Source organism: Cucurbita moschata, unplaced genomic scaffold (assembly GCF_002738365.1).
Source record: "Cucurbita moschata cultivar Rifu unplaced genomic scaffold, Cmos_1.0 Cmo_Scf00038, whole genome shotgun sequence".
NCBI lineage: Eukaryota > Viridiplantae > Streptophyta > Magnoliopsida > Cucurbitales > Cucurbitaceae > Cucurbita > Cucurbita moschata.
Window position 1 is genome coordinate 1,559,698 of NW_019268554.1, and position 18,516 is coordinate 1,578,213.

Here is an 18,516-nt window from a genome sequence, read left to right on the forward strand (position 1 = left end):
AAAAAAAAAAAAAAAAAAAAAACAAAGAAACAAGAGGCGGAGGAACAAAAAAAGAATCCAGAAAACAAACACAAATCCACGATCTCTAAGAATCCAAGCGCCACATTCAGAAACATATAACAAATGTAAGAAAAGAGGCAAAACCAGAGCCAGAATCATCAAAATCAAAGCCAAAAAACAAAATCGAAAGGCATCAGACAATGTTACCTGTTGCGAATTCCGAGCTAAGGGGCCGCTAAGCTCGCGAAATCGCAAGAGTAATTGAATGTGTTGTGTTGGGTGAAACCCAGAAAAAACTTCGCTCCTGGTTTCTACAAAATCACAAGAACCCCAGAATAGAAGAAATTAGAAGCGCTACGCTACAGAAGAGAGAAGTGGCGTAGGGAAGTTTGAGGAGCATTCTCGTATTTGTAGGGAAACAAAGCGATTCAGAAAAATAAAAAGAAATAGAGAGAAATAGGGATGCGGGGTGTTTTGGTCGCATTCCATTCACGGAACGAGAACACCGACTTTCTTTTTCTCGCGGGATGCTTATGCCAATCGCTGATCCAATTCCCTTCTAACCCCTTCCACGCCGTTCACGAATGAATCGAGACCTATGCCACCTATTCCATTTATACATCTTTTCGACCCCTTAATCATTGTAACAACAAGATATACTTTGTTTTGAACCATTCTATATCAATTGGCATTTTGAAAATTTTCATAAAAACATGATACTTGTAACAGTTAGTAGATATTATAGTCTGTGAGCTTTTCTGTCTGTTCTTACCCTTTAAGGTTTTTAAAACGAGTCTATTAGTGAGAGGTTTTCAAGATTAGCATGGCCCTGCCCAAGGATGACACACACAAATTGAGAAATGGTTCAAATTTTTAAATATTATGAGATCACGAGTTGGTTGGAAAAGGGAACGAAGCATTCCGTGTAAGGGTGTGGAAACTTCTCTTTAACAGACACGTTTTAAAATCTTAAGGGATGTCCGAGAGAGAAAATCCAAAGAGGACAATATTTGCTAGTGGTAGGCTTGAACCGGTACACTAACGAGGACAAAGCATCCTAAAAGGATTTGTATTGGTCGGTGGAGATAGTTTTTACTTTTGGAAGCCAGTAATGAATCATGTAGTAGGGACGATAAAAAATCCTTATCCAAATCATGACATGGATGTTACATTTTTATTTTGGTAAGTTTAATATTCCTCTGAAATTATTTTGGAAATGGTTTTTTTAGATAATACGTTTTTTTTTTCGGTACTAAAAGATAATAGACGTATGGAAATAATTTGATGACAACCACATTGAAATTTTTGGCTAAAAATGAATGATGAATAGTTTTAATATTGGTTAGCCTAACCATGTATCTAATTTTAAAGTAAATTAGTCACGTTGTAACAAACTGGTACAAATAGAATAAAAAGTATGTCGAGTTGTCGGCCGATAATTTCCTCTCTAATTTGTGCTCCTCTACTCGAAAGCAACCATTCCCCATTTGAACTCGAGGTTAGTTGCTAGAGAGAGAGAGAGAATACTACTAAGAGAGACAAAACATTGTCGAGTGAGGAGGACGAGGTTTCTAAGATTGCAATTAGTAAGCTCTTCAACATATGGTTGCACGACAATAGAAATGATTGACAGCGTCAGCACTCACGTTGGGATCTTGTTGTCACGACCCACGAGAGAAGGAACAAAGTAGGGACATAAAACGAAGAGAGAAAGAGAGAGAAATTGTAGGAAATCGGGTAAAGAAGAAGGAACCGAAAGGTATCTGTGTTTGAACTCGAATCAGATCTGAAAACCCAATCATACCCATCAACCGCTCGATAGCTAGCACTCTAACCCACAAGAGATCCAAAATCCAACTCGACAATGACTCGACCCCTAACATATTCAGTATTTTTAAAATTAACAACTATATTGGACATCGAATTTCAATCTTATATCCAATAAAACATATTTAAATTACTGGACATTTATTTATTCTTAGATGATTATAAATTCTTGCCAGAGGATTGAAATTTAGATTATCTTTTATTTTTATATGAATTTAAATTTGGGAATCTGGGTATTGCACGTTCTAAGGGCTAAAAGACAATAAAATAGGGGTGAGGCTATGATCTAGTGATATAATTATAATTTATACAAGGTATTTTACATATTAATTTTTATTCATTCATTTTCTAATTATATTCTTATGAATTCATCAATTAAAATTATTGACCATCACCATGTGAACAAGTCATTCTTGGAACTTGGTAAATTATTATTTTTTAAAAAATATAAGATTAAAATTTTAAAATATAGATGAAACTATTAATACTATAAATGGTAATATTTAAAAAAAATAAATTAAAAAATTTGAAAATGATCTATAAGGGTAAATAAACCGGTTTTTATCCATATATTGATGGTAAGATTTTTTTTTTATTTTTTATTTTTACTTAGGGTATTAATGGTATATTTAAAATTTTATGGGTATTTTTTTAAACATGATCCTAATGTTTTTGAAACATGGTTGAAAGATCGAAGATATTTTTGAAATAAAGTATTCATGGTTACGTATGTATGGATGCACGACATATTATTCATATTTATCATAAATGATCCAATGTCTCATAGGACCTAACATGAACCTGGTATCATAACATACACGGACCAAAAAAATGTCAACCAACAAACGGAACTGAACTTTCAATTTTTTAAAAATTCAACTCAACTCAAACCAATATTTACAATTTGGGTTCGATAGTTCAGGTTGGTCGGATTATCAGGTCATACGAACACCTCTATTTTTTTTTTTTTTTGAATTTTCTCTTAGGTTTAAATAACACATTTGCCTTCTCTATTTTTTTTAAATTTATTTATTAAATTAAATTACCATTTAAAATATTTTTCTCCTTTCACACATGTTTTTAATAAGTGCAATTATAGATTTCAACAAAAATACGTAACTGGAAAAAGGAAAATAAAAAGAATAAAAAAATAATAGGGATTATCCAAAAGCTCAAATTTTAAATTAGAGATGGTGAAAAAGAGTAGTTTGGATACAATATTTTAAATTTAAATTAATATGGTCAACGTTTAAACGGATAATAATTAAAATTTAGTTCAAATTTCAAAGCATAAAGATATCGAGTCTTATCTCTAAAGACATCCTTCCCGTCTCATAATTCAACGAGGATTAAGTCTAGTATCAATGTCGGTTTGAGTAGAAGAGTTTGATCTTTCAATGACTCCGACAGTTAATCCTTGTTGAAGATATTGACCTATTCTCGATGTACTTGGTCGTGAAATCATGAAATATTTGACTCTACCCGACTATTATGAAACTCCACAATTTGAATAAGGGTTTTACTCGAGTTTCTTGTAACTTCTTTTTTGAAACCGACAATTCTTTCTATGTTGACTTTAGTGAGTAAAGTTGACCTATTTGGAGAAGATTTTAGTGCACAACGTGATATAGTCCGAAATATTCTGAAAAGGTTATCACCATATCATGAGATCTCTATTTCATATTTAATCGTTAATTGACGTTAAGAATCAAAGACGATAAGATTTTTTGGATTTTGAGGAAAAGAGTATGATTGAGATATAAACCGATTCGTTTTACATATTGGTTTCAATATTTTTTAATACAAGGGACACGAAACCTTTTCAAACTCTCTATAAAATATTTAATTAATTAAGCAACGGAAACTAATCGCTACATAAATTCGTAAGAATAAAAGATTTAACTATGTGTATTCAATAAAAACAAACCAGATCCATAACTATACTGACTCGTGCTTAAGATTTAAAATTCAGATTTAGCATGTAATGCATGGGACGTTACAAACGATACTTAAGTAGTACCTCTCTTAATAACATGTGGTTTGGAGACGAACTAAAGCAGAAGCCAGTGGACATGTGACACCCGAGTAAATGAAGGGTATACATGAATAAATTGAGATCACATCCGAATGAGAGCGGTCAGTTTAAGCTCTTAACTTTCGTAAGGATATTAATATATATCATTTTTTAGTTTCAAAAATGTTAGTTTAACGTGTGCAAATTTACAATGGCACAATCAAAAATACTAATGAACTTTAAAAATATAACATTAAAAAAGAGGTAATCTATGCAAATTAAATTTTTTAAAATTAAAGGGTATTTTGAAAATAGTATTAAAAGTTAAAGGATATTTTTGAAATAAAATATTAACCATGAAACTAAGGTATGTTCCAAATATTTTTTAAAATTTTAAAAATATTATTAAAACTTTTGAAATATTATGAGTATTTTTTTTTTATTAATTTAGTCTATCGTATGTTTTACAATAGCACAACCGACAATAATAATAATGACAACAGACATTCAACACGTGTTGTCCTAAGAAGGAAACATCGTCTAACTTGATCTCTCTCTTTCTTTTTGTCACTTTTTGTCTCATTCAATTATACCCTTTCAATGAACTTATGTGGTTCTCCCTACCCGAGAAACTTTGTATTACTAAAACGAATGTATTAGCAAAGTCGAAAAGACCTTGGTTCAAAGATTCAAAGACTTTAACGATCCGAAAGGTTTGAACGTTGAAAAGTTCAAACAAAAAATGCAACTTTGTCCACTTAAGACGTACATTTAGAACACACGACACAAAGCTCTCTACCATTTAAGGTTATCCAAAGTGGTAGGGAGCTTTGTGTAGTTTCTTTAAAAGTATGATTTTTTATTGGGCTTGTTTAGGCCCATTACCATTATATTTTCCACATCTAAAAATATGAAATCGTAGGAAAGAGAAAAATAAAAAAAATAAAAAATATTAGATGAAAAAACGAATAAATGGTGAGAGAGTATAGGGTTGAGTTGAGTTGGGTTGAAAAAATGTTTTAGACCCATTCAATATTTAGAGTTAGTGGGATCAGTGATCCAAGCAATCTGAAAACCGTTCACAACCCAACTCTATATTATTATCATCTTTTTTAAAAAATTTATTTAACGACCCAGATCCACCGCTAGCAGATACTAGTAACCGTCACGGCAGCGCTATGCAAAGTATAACGATCGTTGTCCTGCCATTGGATGTACGCGTCCGTACCCTCGAGATGGGATAGGCACCCCAGATGCATGAACACACATAATGCATGAGGTCCCCCTACTTCTACATTTATCATTAATGAACATAACTCCACTGTCACATTCCATGTTTCATGTCATTCTCATTTTCAATTTACATTTCTTACCTATTCCTATCGGGATTATGATTCCAGACAGTTTACCGTGTTTTATGTCATACAATTTATGCTGTTTACATTCAAACATTCCATACAATCATGCCATAACCAATCAAGAACAACATATCGTCACATAAGGGGGTGGATTTGGGGGTGGTCCCACGTCAATTAAAGAAAGAAAAGAGTGCCAGCGAGGACGCTGGGCCTTGAATGGGGGTGGATTGTGATGTCCCACATTGGTTGGGGAGGAGAACTAATCACTTTTATAAGAGTGTAAAAACATTTCCCTAGCAGACGTGTTTTAAAGCCTTGAAGGGAAGCCCGAAAGGGAAAGCCCAAAGAAGACAATATCTGCTATTATATGATTGGGTTGGTTTGTAAATCTATCAAACGAAAATATAAAAATTCAAGGACTAAACCGCAATATAACTTAACAAGATAAGAAGCGAGAAATTTGTTCAGAAATTTGTGAACATATGTAATTGAGTTTATAAAAATTTTAATGCGTCACGTTTGTCAACACCATATTTATGTACGATGGGATTGAAATATAAATTATGCAATGTTTTTGTCAAAAGTAAATTAAATTCTTTAACTTTACGGAATCATTAATGGCTACTTCAACCGATTTAGTCTACACATACCTCAATTATTCAAAATATGAATTCAAATCTCTATGGTTCGGTTCAAAATGTTATTATTTATTTTCTAAAACTAAACAATAATCTCTCAATTTTATATAAAAAAAAAAAAGTGATACTCAAATTCGCTATTATACAATTCATAACATAACTACGATAGTTATAGTGAGATTTTTCACGTCAATGGGAGAGGAGAACAAAGAATTTCTTACAAGGATCTGAAAACCTCTCTTTACCAAACGTGTTTTAAAGTTATGAAACTGACGGCGATACGTAATGGGTAAAAGCGGACAATATCTGCTAGCGGTGGGATTGGATTGTTACAAAATGGTATCGGAGTTAGACATTGAGCGATGTACCAACGAGGAAGTTGGGCCTTTAAGGCGGATGGATAAGATCTCACGTCGGTTGGAGAGACGAGCAAAACATTCCTTATATTAGTGTGTAGAAACCTCTCCCTACTAGGCGCGTTTTGAAGCTGTGAGGCTGATGACGAGACGTAACGAGCCTAACGAGTTTTAAATATTGTTAAGCTTTAATTAAAGACTAAATTGGAGGGTATGGAGATAATTGAGAGCCAAGAAAATGAAGAATTTTCAATAACTGACTAATCGTCTATTTCTTATCTTTTTCTTGCTTCATTTAAACCTATGAAATTTAGTATGGGACCTTCTCTATTTCGACATATATTATTGTTTTATCGTTCTCGATCGATCTAGATAAGATTTCGAATTGATGGACGATATAATATAGTATCAGAATTAGGAGTGTTCAAAAAATCCGATGATACAAAAAAACTCAATCAATCCAACTTGAACTATACGGTTTGGATTGAGTTATGAACTTATTTGATCGATTTTCATAGATTAAGTTTGTTCATGATTTCTCCTAAAATTAAATTAAGTTGAACTTATCACGAATTTATTGTTAATTTTAAAATATACATATTTGTTTACGATGTAATTATATATTTTTATTTATTTAATTTAATCATTCTTTTAATTATTTGTTGTTCGATAACTTTTCAAAATATATATTGACATTGAGTTGCAAATTTTAGTTAAACGTTTGAAAATAAGTAAATAGATGTTTCGTGAACTAATATTTTATTTTTACTTAAAAACAAAAATTTGAATAAATGACTCAAAGAACGTCAACCCAAAAATTTGATGGTAGGGTTTGTTCTAGGACACCTTAAGAAATTTATGATACGAGAAATATTTTCTAGACCTTAGTTGTAGAGTGTACGAGACTTAACATGTGTCATGTAGGACGTTATGTCCCGAAAGGGGTTGGGAGATCCCACAACGGTTGAGGAGGAAAATGAAATATTCTTTATAAGGTATGGAAATCTCTCCTTAGCAGACACGTTTTACAAACCTTGAGGGGAAGCTCAAAAGAAAAAACTGAGGACATCAGAGTTAGACACTGGGCGATGTACCAACGAGGAGACTAAACCTCGAAGGGGTGGATACGAGGAACTTGCCAGCAAAGATGATGGGCCCAAAGGAGATGGATCGGAGAAATTGGGGAAATAAAAATGACAAAAGTACCCTCAAGAGATTCTTGGACCTTCGTCTTGTAAAACAAACAAGAAAACATACACAATTGCTAGATTCTCTGCATGTTTGGGCAATACAAGACAAATTTTATTTATTTTTATTATTATTATTTAAAAATTTTAACATTAAGACCTTCTAGAAGGTCAAACTTAACGTCTAAACCAACCAAATCACGCCACGTAATACATTCAGCAGCCGGCTTTACGGCTTCCCGCCATCCCAAGACGACTTGTCGACATTATCGTTGACCAAGACAAAGTCCGCTCTTCTTGTACCGAATATCTCTTATTTATTTACATTTTCGTCCACCATTTTTAAAAATTAATTTTCTAAAAATACTTTTAGGTAATAATAAAATTATTATTTTGGTTTATATATATATATATATATTAAAAAAATTTAATGGACAATTTTCCTTTTATAATATAAATTCTATTAAAAACCTATAAAACATTCTAATAAATCTATTTTAGAATATATATATATAATATAATGCTTGATGTTATTTCTAAAAATTTAAATTTAATAATTTTCAACTCTTAAAAAACATATATACATTTATTCATTTACTCACTAAATAAATAAATAAATATATTTATATATAAAAATCGGGTAAGGATGAAATTAGGCAAAGCTAGAGAATATAATCTCGTGTCCACTCTCATCAGTTGACTATTATTATAAAAATTAATTATATTATATTTATATGTATAAGTATAAACGTATCTAAATTTGACATAATTTATATATGTAAAACACTTGTATCAGTCATTTGATTTTTTATTTAGAAGTTGCAATTTTTTTTGTACACGGTTAATGATTTGCCTGAAACTTATAAACTATATTGAACTAAGTTCAACTCAACTAATTAAAACGTCCTCGTTGAGACATACCACTACTAATAAACATCAAAACCAACGATATTCACTAGGTCAAGAGAAGCTCTTCGAGTAAACGCTTCAATGTCCGTTGACTAAAATTACGATCCCAAATTGCATAAACAATTGATCTTACATGTAAAAGCTTTAAAAGTGTCTTTCCAAGCTATATGAAATAGATTTCTCGAAGTCAACAGAAAAATTATTTTTAATTGTTAATATTATATCTTCGACCAAATGCTTCGATAAAAACATCATTATAGACAATTTTAAATGGACGATAAAGAGAGCGTGAGATCATTTCCTTAGTTTTATGATGATGCTTTCCAACATTTTGACCCATGTGGAAATTGTGACCAAAATGATGTGGGTTTTGACTGCGATGGATAATTAAAGCATATTTGACTTATATTATATTGTCTGCTTTAATCTATTACGTATTATCGTTAATCTCACGATATTAAAACACAGGTAAAACGCATCTACTATGGAGAGATTTTCACACTCTTATAAGAAATGTTTCGTTTATCTCTCCAATCAATGTGGGATCTCACAATCCATCCCCTTAGGGGCCCAACATGACTCACCGAACAGTTGCTTGTTCCCCTCTCCAACCAATGTGAGTGGTTTCCACACGGTTATAAGAAATATTTTGTTCCCTCCCGAACTCACGTGGGATCTCACAAAAACAAAAGAAAAAGCTTCATGAAGCTTTTAAACAACATACACTGAAAAGACAAAATTTCTTAACTCGTTGATATTGATATTCCCGATCCTGAATATTAAACCAACAACATTAAAAAGTACTGTTTTTGAAAATTACATGTAGAAGGTGTGGTACCGCTGAAGGTCTATGCAATGATGGTCCACTTTTGGTTTAACATTCTAACAACTTTTGGACGCTAATATTTTAATTTCTTTTAAATAAAAGTGTAATTTTGGTGATGTTTATATATATATAGATAATTTTTTTAGGTTATTTCAATGGTTAGGGAGAAGGAATAGGCCACTCTCCTTTCAAATTCCATTCATTGCTGTGGCTTTGATTACAAGCGGCAGGTTTGTGTTCCCTTTCTCGTGTGTTTATTTCACGCCTGCCCTTATAAACAGCCTTCCTTCCCCTTCTTCCATTTGATCTCCTCAAAAAGGCTAAAACAAAGAATCCTCTGCTCCTCCTTCTTCTTCTTCTTCTTCTTTTTCCCCCCATACCCATCTCGATTCAACCATTTCCCCTCAATTTCCGCTTTAATTCGACACCTGATCTTCATTTCCCCAATACCCATTTCGTATTTTCCTCCAATTTGTTCATAAACTTAGCCCAATTTCAAGATCGTCGTTGATTCATGGGGAACTGTTGCGCTGCACCACCTCGGGACACTGAGGATCATCTCAAAGGGAAGAAGAAGAAGAAGCCGAATCCCTTTTCAATTGATTATGGCGTTAACCACTTCGCCTGCGGCAACGGCGGCACCCATAAGCTCACCGTCTTGACCAACCCCACCGGTCGTGAAATTGGGCTTCAATACGAACTGGGTCGGGAGCTTGGCCGAGGGGAGTTTGGGATTACGCACCTATGCACCGATAAGGTCACCGGAGAGAACTTTGCTTGTAAATCGATTTCCAAGAAGAAGCTTAGAACCGCTGTGGATGTTGAAGATGTTCGGCGGGAGGTTCAGATTATGAGGCATTTTCCCAAGCATCAGAACATTGTGAGTTTGAAGGATACGTATGAAGATGATAACGCTGTTCATTTGGTTATGGAGCTTTGTGAAGGCGGTGAGTTGTTTGATCGGATTGTGGCTCGAGGGCACTACACAGAACGCGCTGCTGCTGTTGTTACAAAGACCATTGTTGAAGTTGTTCAGGTATTGAATTAAACAAATGGTTTTCATTCTTTTGGAAATTTTGGGTCATTCTGGTTGTGATAGAGATTTTGTTTCTTTGTATGTTCTTTGTTTTTGAAGAGTGTTTTGATCTGCAAAATATGATTTAAGGATCAGAATTGATTATCTGAACTTAGAAACGTAGATATTGTCCGTTTTGGCCGTTATGTATCGCCGTCAACTTCACGGATTTAAAACGCGTGTACTTTGGAGAGGGTCTCGCCTTACTCCGACCAGTATCTTGCACCGTCTGGTAACACTTGTAATAGCCTAACCCCACCGCTACTAGATATTGTCCTATTTGGGCTTTCCCTTTTGAGTTTCCTCTTAAGGTTTTTAAAACGCGTCTACTATGGAGAGAGTCTAGCCCTACTCCGACCAGTGTCTCGCACCATTTGGTAACTTAGCTTTGATACCATTTGTAACCGGCCAAGCCCACTGCAAATATGTTCTCTTTTGGATTTTCCTTTCAGGTTTCCCCTCAAGGTTTTTAAAACGCCTCTACTATGAAGAGGGTCTAGTCCTACTTCGATTAGTGTCTCACACCGTCCGATAATTTGGCTTTGATACCGTTTGTAACAACCAAAGCCCACCGCTGGTACATATTGTCCTCTTTGGGTTTTCCCTTTCGGGATTCCCCTCAAGGTTTTTAAAACGCGTCTGGTAGGGAGAGGTTTCCACACCCTTGTAAGGAATGGTCCGTTGGTTGGTGTGTTACTTACTTTTCTTGTGGTTCAGATGTGTCACAAGCAGGGCGTTATGCATCGAGACTTGAAACCCGAGAACTTTTTGTTTGGAAACAAGAAGGAAAACGCACCGTTAAAGGCGATTGATTTTGGATTGTCAGTGTTCTTTAAACCTGGTATGCTTTCCAATGGCCCCTTTGCATGTTTTGGTGTATTTTGCTCTTCACTTGTAGCGTATGTTTTCTCTTGATCGTGAACGTGATCGTGATCGTAACCGACTCTTTCAGGTGAAAAATTCAATGAGATTGTTGGAAGTCCGTATTACATGGCTCCCGAGGTTCTAAAACGAAACTATGGCCCCGAAGTAGACGTCTGGAGTGCTGGTGTTGTACTCTACATTTTGCTTTGTGGTGTGCCACCATTTTGGGCTGGTAAGTATTGATCTAACATATACAAATGTTTTGTTGTATATGTTCTGCTTAAGCTCATTAAACGTTTGGTCGTCTCGATGCAGAAACCGAACAAGGAGTTGCGCAAGCAATTATACGATCAGTTCTCGATTTCAGGAGAGACCCTTGGCCTAAAGTTTCGGATAATGCGAAAGACCTCGTGAGAAAGATGCTTGATCCTGACCCGAAACGGCGACTGACTGCTCAAGAAGTGCTCGGTATCGACTTAGCCTTAAAAGAAATTCAGTTTCTCTCAAAATAAAGCTGCATTAGGTTGAGTGTTGTGTTTGTTGTTTGTACAATGTAGATCATCCATGGTTACAGAATGTGAAGAAAGCTCCTAATGTGTCCTTAGGAGAAACGGTGAAGGCAAGACTTAAGCAGTTCTCCGTGATGAACAAGCTGAAGAAAAGAGCTCTAAGGGTAAATTTGTTTTATGTTCAAATAATTTACGATGACCAATCTGATAGCATGCGAGATCACACGTCCGTTGGGGAGGGGAACGAAGCATTCCTTATACTAACGGACGCGTTTTAAAACCTTGAGGGGAAGCTCGAAAGGGAAAACCCAAAGAGGACAATATCTGCCAACAATGGGTTTGGGCGGTTACAAATGGTATCAAAGCCAGACACCGGGCGGTGTGCGAGTAAGGACGCTGGACCCGCAAGGGGGTTGGAGAGGGGAACGAAGCATTCCTTATAAGGGTGTGGAAACCTCTTCTTAACGGATTCGTTTTAAAACCTTGAAGGGAAGCCCAGAAGGGAAAATCCCAAGAGGACAATATCTGCTAGCGGTGTGTTTGGGCTGTTACAAATAGTATCAGAGCCAGACACTGGGCGGTGTGCCAGCGAGGACACTGGACCCACAAGAGGGGTTGGAGAAGGGAACGAAGCATTCCTTATAAGGGTGTGGAAACCTTCTCATAACGGGCGTGTTTTAAAATATTAAGGGGGAAGCCTGGAAGGGAAAACCCCAAGAGGACAATATCTGCTAGAGGTGATCAACATCGTCATTATTGTTTCTTGCCATATTAAGACGTATTCTTCGGGTTACTTTCAACAGGTAATTGCTGAACACTTGTCGGTCGAGGAAGTTGCTGGTATAAAGGAGGGGTTCGATAAGATGGATACTAGCAATAAAGGAAAAATTAACATAGACGAGTTACGAGTAGGTTTACATAAATTAGGCCATCAGATCGCGGATACCGATCTTCAAATTCTGATGGAAGCTGTAAGTTCATACCAAAACTCTCCTTTTTCTTTCTCTCTATCTCAATACATTGAAGTAATTTGATTTTTTCAGGGTGATATAAACAAAGATGGATATCTAGATTGTGGAGAATTTGTAGCCATTTCCGTTCACCTTAAGAAAATGGGCGATGACGAAGTGCATCTAAAGAAAGCGTTCGATTTCTTTGATCTAAACCGAAGTGGTTTCATAGAAATCGAGGAACTTCGAGTGACCTTAGCCGATGAGATCGAAGGAAATTGTGAAGAAGTCATTAATGCTATTATTAACGATGTTGATACAGATAAGGTCAGTAACATCTCCTCATTAAATATTTCGTTTTTTTGTCAATAGAATGATGTGGACACAGATAACTACCCTGGTCCCGGTCCCGGTCCCGGCCTGGTTTTTCAAACAAGAAGGAAAACATTAGGAATTCTAGTTTGACTTCGATAAGAACCTACAAATAGTTTGATCAAATATAGCTAGATTTCGTCATTTGTTAACACTTGAACGTGATCGAAACAATCAACAATAAATGTCATGATCGTGCAGGACGAGCGAATAAGCTATGATGAGTTTGCGTTGATGATGAAGGCGGGTACGGATTGGAGGAAAGCATCGAGACAATACTCTCGAGAACGGTTCAATAACTTGAGTGTGAACTTGATGAAAGATGGGTCATTGCAAGTAGAACAATGATGATTTCTTCACAAACAGCACAAGTTGTTCAACAAATCTTTGCTTTACTTCCATTATTCTTTGTTTCTTTCAATTTTTTTTTTTCATCCTTTTCCTTTTCTTTTTGGAGAAGGTGGAAGGTGTGGATAGAACTCACAATTCTCATTGTAAATATGTGAAAGTTATTTATAGCATCCCACGATACGGTCACGTTCCGTACTTCTCGCTTCTGAGAATGAAAACTATTCATTCATACAGACGAACACGAGTCTTTTCAACATGTTTTCTCCTCATTCACATGCATCTTACGCAAATTTCTAAGACCACCGAACATAGAAAATTTCTAAGACAAACTAGTAACAGGGTTTAGCTTACTTGTAAGTTCTTTATTCGTTCATGAGTCGTATGCGTTCGCTGAATTGCTCGTGGGTCTTATTTCATGCAAAATGTCTCATTTCTAACTCATAGGCTCTCCGAGGCTATTATGTATGTTCAATCAGAGTCTTCCAAGCTCAACTTAGGGTTTTGGTCCGTTAATTTCAAGGTTCCTCATTCTTCGACAATCATCTCTCGTTGATTGTCATTATCCATCGTTGTCTATCATTCTCTTTCCATGATTTGTCCTCATTGTATTGTCTTTCATCTTCATTGCACCGTTGATCATCTTCATCGTACTACTCTCATCTTCATCGCACTTCCGTTCAACGCCAGCCGCTCATTTTTGTTCTTTTTTCCACGCATCGTTCATTGCATCGCATTCATTTATAACTTATAATTTTAAACCAATTTTTTTATAACAAAAACAAAAAACATGATGTCAATAATTCATGCTTGTAAATAAAATAGGCTCTCCAAGTTGGTTGGAAAAATTGAGAGGGAATTGTGTAATTGCACTATAATAAACCCTAAATTCTCAGCCTTTCAATATTTATTTTTGTGGAGCAAAAATTAATTTATATATCTCAAATTTAAAACTAATTCAAAATTACTCAAATAAAATTATTATTTTTAAATATATTTAAAAATAAAGAAATGTCAGAAGACACTCGATCGTTCACGTTAATGAAAAATCGGTATAGTTTCTCTTTTTGTGTGCTTTTGAGGAATATTTGTTAACTTTCTATATGAAATAGATTGGTGAAAGGAAAAACCAAATGCCTTTTATTTATGCAAAGATGCTTTATTTCGTACATGTCTCTCGTAACCTTAACAAAGATGTCTTTTTATTGGTACGTTGTGATGTTAAGTTGAAGGGAATCTCGATATACCTTTCTATCTTGTTTGATTGTTTGAGGTATCAAATTTAAGATGTATCTATAATGTCCCATGTTTAAGATTCGAGTCAGAATTTGAAATTTGGATATGGCACCAAACGGTTGTAGTATTACCTACCTTATTTGAAGTGTTTCTGTGAGTGAAAACTATCCTCACGCGCTTAATTTTAAAGTTTTTATGTTTAAGTTATCGAAAATGAAGATGCATCTTATTGATATAGGTAGTTACTATCAATCCTTTTGTAATGACCCATGTCTACGATTCGGAATTTGAATTCGGCGCGTCTAATAGCCCCGACATTCTCTTGCGACATAGTCACGTTATCTACTTCTCAATTCTTAAAAGTGAAGACTATCCCCACAGACCAACACGAGACCTTCCAGCATCCTTTGTTCTCACTCACATGCATCCCAAGAAAATTCGTAGGAGGTTACCTAACATAGAATTGCTCCAAGTATGCTTAACCATAGGGTTCCTATGATGAGCCACTGAGAGGGGAGGTATACTTTGTTGGTGCACGTACTGACTTTTAATTCTTTTAAGCCTTTTTAGCTATCTTATCCTCATGATCACTCTCCCTTTCATTGGGATATGGTCTCAGTTCATTCATGTGACGCCCGAGCTATCCTATCCTTAGGATCTCTCTCCCTCTTATTGAGGTGTGGTCTCGGTTCATTCATGTACCATTTTCTTTACTGGAATGTCACACCTTTGTCTTTCTTAACTATAATTTCATATTCTCAATATTACTTTCATTAAATCGCTTAATTGGTTCACTATTTGAGCTATTTTCTTTCGTAAAACGTTTAATTTTAGAGTTACAAAATATTTTTTAAATTACTAAATAAAAAATTTTGATTTTAAAAGATGAATATAGTATTTTTAATTTAACAATATTATTTATAATTATTTTAAGAGATAAAATATATATATATATATATATAAACATAATCATTACACCACGGTAAAATTTGTAGCTTCACCTTGGAAAAGTTTAACATTATTTCTTTTATTCACATGGTGATGGAAAGTTTTTACCATCCCTTTAGAAAAAGCTCCTTTAAAAATCTCATCCTAAAATAATTAAAGATAAAATTATAATGTTTACAAAAATTAATAAAATTTCTGGTTATATGGCTCGAGAATTTGACTAATTCAAATGGTCTAATTTATATCATAAATGGTATGTTGGGTTACATATTTTTTCGATTTGGGTTGGGTTGAATTTTTTAAAGATCGAAAATTTAGGTCAGTTCACAAGTTGACATTATTTTGGTCAGGTCAACTTTACCAACCGAAAAATAGGGTTACAGCCAATCTTGCCATACTTTACTTTTTTAATAATTAAAAAAAATACTCGACAATCCAACCTAATTCAAAAATTGGGTTGAGTTTGATTGAGTTGTGAACTCTATTCAGGTTGATCGGGTCACCCATTTAACCAACCCAAAATTTTGAGTTGGTCCAAAATGTTTGTTTGATCGAACTCGTGTAAGCTCCTATTATTTATTATCATTATTTAGCAATATCTTAATTAATTGTTAATAAGTTAAAACAATTTAAAATTATTTGTCTTTGAAAGCGAAAAGGCTGATTTGGACTACAATTTTCATTACCTCCACTAATTTTCTAAAAGATTTGAGATAAGTTTGAAAACGTTAAATTTTGCAAAAAGTGGCAGATTCCACGTGGATAAACTATGAACATGCCACGTGGAATACTTAATTTTTTTATTAGAGGGAACAAACAAATTATATCGCCAACTGGCAAATGATGCACAATCCAATGGCCACTTGAGTGAAAACACTATGATTTATTGTGTGTCAGAGCTGACAAGGAAAGTGATGACGTGGTATATATTATCTTTCTCTCTCTGCCACGTGGCTTCAACTTCACGGCCCTAAATAAATAAATAAATAAAAATAAACCATTTTGCCTTTTGCTTGAATGGGAAGGGATCCTCTGTGGCCTACCCTACACTGAACCCTCATGTGGTTTGTTTTTCTTTTTTTCTTTTTTTGTGAAGTTAATTCCAAAATTAGTTTATATTTGTTAGTGAGAATTTGGAAATTAAAACCTTTTTTTTTTTTTTTTGTCTTTTGTTATTATTATGATTATTATACTATTTATTTAATAATATTGTACAAAATTAATTTTCGATAATGGTTTTTTATTTTTTTAAAATACCACATAAATCCTAGCCAAATTTAAAAAGAAAAAAATAATAATAAAATAATTTATATTATTATATCCTTGTTTTTTAATTTGAAAATGGCCATCTCGAGAAATTAAATTGTAAAAAAGAAATTAAATTGGATTTTTTAATCGGCCCTATGCTTAGTAAATAAGGAAATGATTAAACGACAAAGATTTTAGTTTAATAAATAACATCATAGTACACAACAGCCGTAGAATATTAATTAAATACGATAATATAATATTATATAATATTATATTATATGATTTAATTAGTATTAAATAATTAAATGATTGATCGAATTAAATAATTGTTCTACCACCGCCTAAGAAATATCTTGCCAGCTCTTCGACTTTTGTGCCACGTTTTGTTTCTTTCCACTCTTTTCTAAAAATTAACCCTTTTTTTCTTAAATGATGAACTTGATAGGTCAACCTCCCCTTTGGAATTTGGTTCGGGTCACGGGTAAACCATGACTATCTTTAATGGCATGAACCCTTTTACGTAATCAAAACTAAAATCATTAATTTCATCGAACGAGAGTATCCCTTGCAGATATACTATGTTTTGAATGTAGGACGAGATCTATTACTCTATCAAAGTTCTTAAAGACTTTTTGTTTCGGCTTTTCTGCTTATTGTTTTGAACCCTTTTATGGAATCAAAACTCAAAGCTATTTCCTTCGTTGTTTGGGAGTGGCAGGACAAGACCTATTGCTATACAAAAGTTATTTGAAGATTATTGGTTCAGCTTTCCCGCTTATTATTGTTGTCACCTCAATAGCTTTCTCGCTTATTGTTTCGAACCCTTTTATGGAATCAAATATAAAATCATTAGCTTCATTGACCGAGAGCATTCATTGCAGACAATGTTTTGAATGTTAAACAAGAATTATTATTATACAAAAAAAAAAAAAAATTAAGACTTCTTTTTTTAGCTTTTCTGTTTCTTAATGTGGGATGTAAGTCCCACCTCGACTAATTTAAGTAATAATGATGAGTTTATAATCAATTAATACTCTCTTCTATTAATGTGAGGCATTATGGTTAGAGTGGAGAATATCATATCGTTCTATAGACCTAAAATTGTAATTTAGAGAGGTTTTTTTATTTATTTTTATTTTATTACTTTAAATTAGATGACGTCAGATTTGAACCGCCATAGTTGACGATACTTTCGAAACGGAAAAAGAAATTAAGGCGTTGGAAGTTCGAGGTTTCGAAAAACAACCCCCAACTTCCGTGTAAAGCGTTGGATATTTATTTTCAATATATTATTATTATTAAATATATTCTTAAAATTAAAAAAAAAAATCTAAAAAACATTCTTAAACCTTAAAAATAAATTAATTAGTTTTGGATAAAAAATTTTAATTTTTATTTCAAAAATATTATTTATCTTTAAAAAAAAATAAAAAAAAATAGTTTTCGTCCATATTAATAATGGGATTTTTTTTAATATAATTGTAAAGTTCATGTATAATTTTAAATGTGTAGTAGACATAGTGATAAAAAGTATTTTACATTTTTTTAATAATTAGAATTAATTCCATTCAAAAGATTCATGATTAGTGCAATGGTCAATTAATGAAAAGGTTATTGATACTTGATTAATAATCAGATTATTATTAAATTAAAAAAAAAAAAACTAAAGTAGCTAAACACATCAATGTGTGAGTTGTAACACAAAAGCAAATAATAACTTTTTAAGATCTGTTTTTAGAATATTATTTAAATATTAAAGTGGGAATTTAAATAACTAAACTATAGTTAGATACGAACATGTTATATTGAGTTGTCAGATTATTTTTTTAAAATTATTTTTAAAAAATC

General features: G+C 33.5%; 2 protein-coding genes and 1 pseudogene across 2 annotated transcripts in view; 2 read left to right on the forward strand and 1 right to left on the reverse strand.

The window, feature by feature from the left end:
- Positions 1-572, reverse strand: part of LOC111432467 (guanylate kinase 2-like) — a 4,212-nt gene extending 3,640 nt beyond the window's left edge. Inside the window, exon 1 of the mRNA XM_023069365.1 lies at positions 208-572. The gene's annotated coding sequence lies outside the window, so the exon portion shown is untranslated. The remainder of the gene's footprint in view (positions 1-207) is intronic.
- Positions 573-813: 241 nt separating this feature from the next.
- On the forward strand, positions 814-875 carry LOC111432583 (annotated as a pseudogene).
- An 8,414-nt stretch (positions 876-9,289) lies between these two features.
- On the forward strand, positions 9,290-13,472 carry LOC111432465 (calcium-dependent protein kinase 32-like). Its single transcript, XM_023069363.1, has 8 exons — positions 9,290-10,151; positions 10,908-11,031; positions 11,143-11,286; positions 11,370-11,522; positions 11,612-11,727; positions 12,367-12,534; positions 12,607-12,840; positions 13,087-13,472. Exons 1-8 carry the CDS (start codon positions 9,630-9,632, stop codon positions 13,231-13,233), a joined length of 1,608 nt encoding a protein of 535 aa, XP_022925131.1. The 5' UTR covers positions 9,290-9,629; the 3' UTR covers positions 13,234-13,472.
- Positions 13,473-18,516: the final 5,044 nt, after the last annotated feature.